This window comes from Mus musculus, chromosome 2 (genome assembly GCF_000001635.26).
Source record: "Mus musculus strain C57BL/6J chromosome 2, GRCm38.p6 C57BL/6J".
NCBI classification, from domain to species: domain Eukaryota; kingdom Metazoa; phylum Chordata; class Mammalia; order Rodentia; family Muridae; genus Mus; species Mus musculus.
Window position 1 is genome coordinate 86,886,674 of NC_000068.7, and position 6,293 is coordinate 86,892,966.

General features: G+C 31.1%; 1 protein-coding gene across 1 annotated transcript; it reads right to left on the minus strand.

Moving 5' to 3' along the window:
• Positions 1–3,552: 3,552 nt before the first annotated feature.
• Olfr1097 (olfactory receptor 1097) lies at positions 3,553–5,490 on the minus strand. The gene is made up of 2 exons (NM_146843.2): positions 5,227–5,490; positions 3,553–4,511 (listed from the first exon to the last, which is right to left on the minus strand). The coding sequence occupies exon 2, from the start codon at positions 4,498–4,500 to the stop codon at positions 3,553–3,555; it is 948 nt and encodes a 315-aa protein (NP_667054.2). The 5' UTR covers positions 4,501–4,511; positions 5,227–5,490.
• Between the last annotated feature and the right edge of the window lie 803 nt (positions 5,491–6,293).

Below are 6,293 nucleotides of genomic sequence, written 5' to 3' on the forward strand. Positions count from 1 at the left end.
GCTCAATGAAATTTAAATAATGTTCTCATTTTTTTGCTGTCCACAAAGCTTGAGTTTTTATTATTATTATTATTATTATTATTATTATTATTATTATTAATGGAGTCATGCCATATGGCTTTATTAGATAGGAAAATGAAGCGATAGCCACACTTATAATTGGTCATCCTTTTTAGTCTCATGTCTTTCACTTGTTAAAATTAATATTATCTGTTACTTAAGGATTAATGTTTCAAATCAGCTTTCTCTGGACTTCCATCTATTAAATGTGCAATGGGTCACCTTAGAAGATACTGATGTTGTTATGAGCTCTGGTGTTAATTTATCTGTAGCAGTCTTTTTTTACATTAATTTATTTATTTGTTCACATTACATCCAGATCCCAGAGCACCACACCTGAGTACCAACGTGCCCTGGTAGGATCAAGCTACACATCTGCTACATGCCTACATATAACACTATTTTTAAACAATTTTTATTAGATATTTTCTTCATTTACATTTTAAATGCTATTCCAAAAGTCCTCTATACCCTACCCCCACCCTGTTCCCCAACACACCCACTCTTGCTTCCTGGCCATGACATTCCCCTGTACTGGGGCATATAATTTTCACAAGACCAAGGGTCTCTCCTCCCAGTGATGGACGACTAGACCATCTTCTGCTACAAAATAGGGTACACAAAATTACAAAATTTTTGACTACTTTTGCTAACACATACAGTGTAAGTTTTCTAGCCATAGCAGTACACGGGACTGAAGTAAGGAAATTTATAAAGTAAATATGACAGGACAGCTGCCTTCTAGATGTGTATGATTATATACACTGATTAGTGCCGCTCTCAGCTTTCATCAATGAAGCTTCTTATTCCAGTAGGTGACAGTTAATGCAGAAATTCTAAACTATATAGTGGTAAGAGTAATAGTTGAGTACCCAGTTCTAAATAAGACTTCAATATCACTCCCTACAAGGCCCAGGCAACATTGTAGAAGACAGGCAACTGTGAGATTTAGAAGAGTAATGTGAAACACATGTTTGCTTGTGTCATGGGTATCACAATCATGAGCAGACAATAGCTGTGGCAACTTGCACAAGACCTGAAATATACAAACACATATACACACACAGAGGGTACATTAGTAGGAGAATATGAGCTAGCAGGTATTAAGGAAAGAGGAGGAAAATACAGGCAATGTTGCCAGAGAGAACACAATTGCAGTCTCAGTATGCTGGATACATTGTAGATAGGGCACTCTAGGAATGACCATGCTCCAGCCACCTAATCTCTGCTTTAACTGTTGCGCCATAGAGGACAGAGATTTCCCTGACCAAATATGAGAGCAGCACTTGTTCTATGTGTAAACATAAATATTGAACACATGAGTAAAATAGGGAGAAGTCATTTTAAAGTTGAATGTTGTAATGCAGCCACATTCCTATAAATATGTTACACTACAAACCACTGAGTTAGATCTGCATGCATAATATAATGATAAAATTGTATCCAAAAAATTAATTCATAGTAAATACCAGTAATAAAAATGAACTGAATATGAAGAAAATATATGGAATGAGGCACAGTCAAAATTTAAAATAAACAAACTATAAAAAGTTAATTATAAGCATATAATAAAGTGTTATTACTAAGCACAAACATAAATCAAAAAGAATAAAAACAATATAGATTGCAAGTAGCACAATTCTTGTAGGAATAAAAAAACATAATATTTCCTGGACTGTTGATATAATGTTGTGCCACTGTTTAAGTACATGAAGATAAGAAAATATCTTCAATATTTGAATAAACTGGAAAGTTAAAGTTTGTAAAAATAAAATTTTATAATATGTATAATCAATATAGTTCTTAATTAATAATTAATATATCTTTTAGAAATGATATATAATTTTATAATTCATATTCATATGATTATAAAATATCAACAAAAAAGTCAAATGCTTAGAGAGTGGGATTACATTTTCATTAATCCTCCTTTAACTTTTTTTAAATTTACTGTGCATTGGTGTTTTTCCTGCCTATATGACTGTGTGACAGTGTCAAATCAGCTGGAATCTTGGTCACAGCTTTGAGTTGCCATATGATGTATTATGAATGTAACTTGTGTCCTTTGAATGAGCAGATAGTGCTCTTAACCACTGAGTCTTCTCTCCAGGCATCAAACTACATTTTAAAAATGAAGTTTTAATTAAAGAAAGATACATTAAATGAAAGTTATATGATGTATTGATATAAATATAAAAATAAAATAAATTTATTACTTTATTTGAAAATGTTCGACTGCAAAAAAGTAACCATGAGTTCATTGTTTTTTATGCCTTAGAGAATTTCTTTTCTCTAATGCACTGAAATCTCTGGCAATAAATTAATTCAAAAAGTTATTTTGAACATTTTACAAATGTAAATTAATAAGATAAATACAGGGCAACAACATACAGAAGAAACATTACTTGCTATATTGCAAATGATCCAACTGTTAGAAGGTTAGTAGTTACATACAAGGGTTATTGTTGCATTCAAACTTCTGACCTAATGTGTTTATAGGATATGCGCTCTAATGAAATGTACGTTAAGAAGTAATATCTTGTCCACACACTAAGACTACACTCAACTCACAACTTGTAATGACAAATATGATCAGGTATTATGATTTTAAGTGAGTGAAGAAAGTTGGTAAAATATGTGAAGGAGAAACGTTTCCTTAGTGCGTTTTCAAACATTTTCTGATGTACAATGAAATTATTAATTGAGATGAATATGGACACAAATATTCAAAATTATAACAGTGTGTCTTTTCTATATCAACCTTAATTATTTTCCATATTGTCAACAATATTAGAATATACCATTTTCCTATCATTTACTTTTCTTCACTAATTTAACACAAGTCCAAATTTCAGCACCATTTATTTTACTTCTTTCAAGCTATTTAAATGTGACTAAAATTACTGAAAAAAAAAGTTAAATATTTGTGAATATTCAACAAGCATATTACGCAAAAAGGTTTACATACATCTTTAAATTATAATTAGCAGAGACTTTCAGTTTCTTCAGTGCCATATCCATTTTACTATCAAATCGACATGGACTTATTCTTTATTTTGTGTAAATGATCAACCTGAGATTTAAATTTTACTCCCTTGCTACAGATAGGACATATAATAAACTATTTCATATTGTAAAAATGATGACTATAGAAATTGTTAATGTTCCACAGATATGTTTCCTAAAAAAACCTGACATTTCATAATATGTTAAATTGTATATAAGCTTAAGAATTACAAATGCATATTTTTGATATTACATGCTATTTATCTTGATGAACACAAATATTTAAAGCATAGATTTAACATGCATGTCTTAATTTCCATTTATGACATAGATTTTTAAAGTCCCACTCTTAGACATGTCCAAACTATTTTTGTAGGAGAAGTGTCACATAACTAGAAAGAAGAACTGACAAGTCTGTCAGTTTTGTGCCAAGAGAGAAGCTGAAGAACTCAACAGAAAAAAGAATTTAAATATGTAACAACTGTATTATTTTAGTTTCTGGGTGCACTCTCTCTTCTTCATAACTCTAACAACAGCACTTTTCACTTCTTTGTTCCTGAGACTATAGATAAGTGGGTTCAGCATGGGAATCACTATAGTATAAAAAACAGAGGCTACTTGATCCTTTCCCAGGGAGTAGGACGTACTTGGTTTTAAATAAGTAAAGATCATTGTACCATAAAAAACAGTGACTCCTATAAGATGTGAGGCACATGTAGAGAAGGCTTTGTGCTTTCCTGAAGAAGAATTTATCTTCAAAATTGTAGAGAGAATAGATACATAGGATGAGGATATCGTGATGAGCGACAGCAATAGAGTGGAACCAGCTAAAACGAATATAGTGGCTTCTGCATTATAGGTATCACTGCAGGACAGAGCTAAAATTGGGAATGTGTCACAAAAGAAGTGATGAATTACTTTGGAGTTGCAGAAATCCAGTGTGCTTAAGCAAAAGACAGTGACAGAAGAATCCAAAACTCCAATCATGTAGGACACAGTGATGAGAGTATATGAGCGCCTAGGGGACATAATAACTGGATAGTGTAGAGGGTTGCAGATAGCTACATAGCGGTCATAGGCCATTGACGAAAGTATAAAACATTCAGAAGCTGCCAAGAGGACAAAGAAATACAACTGGGTGAAGCATCCCATGAAGGAAATATTTTTTATGGAGGTCAGCGTATTCTGTAAGGTTTTAGGTGTGATTACAGTTGAGTAACTGAGGTCAAGGAATGACAAGTGGGTGAGGAAAAAATACATTGGAGTGTGGAGCTGGACATCTAGATGAATGATCAGTATCATACCTATGTTTCCCAAGACAGTGAGCATGTATATCAGGAGAAACAAAACAGAGAGGACCAGCTGAATCTCCTTGGAGTCTGTCAGTCCCACAAGCGTGAACTCAGGTTCATTTGTATCATTACAGGCACTCATAGTGAACAGTCCTAAAATGTGGAGAAGTTAAATATAATACTTAGCCTTAATTTCAGAAAGATATTTGTACATAAGTGTTTAAAGGTCTTCCTATAATTGTTTTATCTCTTAAACTTCATAATTATTTTATAGGTTGCAGTTGAAAGTTTAGCTGATCAAATAGATGGATTTGTAAAGCATCACTTGATTATGATCTAATTTACAAAAGTACTATTATCTGTTTTTTTTTCAGATTAGGCAAATAGAACAAAAAGATCAAATTAATTAGAATGAATTATTACAGTTGAGTTTATGAGTACATGATAAGATTTTGACCCCAGATTCTATTTATAATTCTGTGTTTTTGATTTTTTTTATTAATTGAGAAAACCCAAATGAAATATTGGACATATGTAGTCAACAAAACCTGAAAATAAACAATTTATCATCAATTACTTATTCTTTAATAATGTCAATTAACCTTGATTACAAATTTTTTTCACTTTTTAAGGAGAATATTGTAGTCTCTAATAAGATACATAACTCTTAATTAAGATGTTTTTATTTCCTGAAAATCCAAAATCAATATTTTCTAAAACTACAACCTCAAATTATGATGATTTATTTTCATTCCCTCAATCCCATTAACAATAATTCTGAATTACTTATAAAATTATCAAATGATACATGTTCACAGATACACTTTAATAAAACTTATGTTTTCATTCAACTTTTAAGAATACTTACTCTGATCCAAAGTTAAGAATAAGCAAACAAAAAGCACTTTTAAGAATTTATGCCTAAAAACTTTTAACAGTCAATTTTTCTAAAAATTATAGAGGAAATCTACTAAAGGATATGAAAATGCCTATACTACAGCATTTTCATGTACATATCCATTACTGCATCTTTCTGAATTCACTATTTTTCCTGGGAATATAAATTTAATCATCGTACAAATTTTATTCAGGTTTCAGTCATATGACATTTTAACTCCAAAGATTCCAGAAACTATTATGCTATCAGCAGGCCAGTTTTTGCCTTACCTCCTTGCTTTATTATTCTAGGGTTCCTCATGTAAGGACATTGAGCATCACGCAATATGTTGTCATCTGCAGGAGCCAATTTCCAAGCAAGTTTACTTGGCACAGTATCAGAAACAAACTTTAAGATTAATTAAGCCAGGAAAAGAATGATTAATTTTTTTCTTCTTAACCAAATTCAATATATGTAAACCTACTTATATATACTATGTGTATTAGATTGACTCAATTGTTAAATAATTTCATGACTTATAATGTGCATAGTACAGTGATCTAATAGTTATATTTATCCCCTATAGAAAAAATGAATTTTTCTAGTATACACTAGCAACTTTATTAGTAACACTATTAGTTTTCTTACAGTCTATCAGAATTGATATATTGTAGAAATTTTCAAAACGGGTATGCAGTATTGAAAATTGTAGTGTCCCAGCAGTGACCCAAAACTGTACAGATATTTATATTTAAACACTAATTCACATTATTGAGTACCTTGCCATATTTTAAAGTTTTCATTACAGCTTCTCTCTCTGTCTCTCTGTCTCTCTCTGTCATTCGTAAACTTTTTCTTACTCCCTCTCTTTTTTATCTCTAACTTTCCCTTTACCTGTATTTTCTACTCTTTTGCTTTTCTTTTTATTTCATTTAGTTTACATTTAATTTTGCTAGTATATATTTACTGAATCTAATAAGGAGAACCATTATGAGACATTTTCACATATGTATATAAAGTATTTTGATTATGTTAGCACTTTTTTTAATTAGTTATTT

Coding starts and splice junctions, on each gene's coding strand:
- Olfr1097 (NM_146843.2), bottom strand. CDS start 4,500: ATGAGTGCCTGTAATGATACAAATGAACCTGAGTTCACGCTTGTGGGA.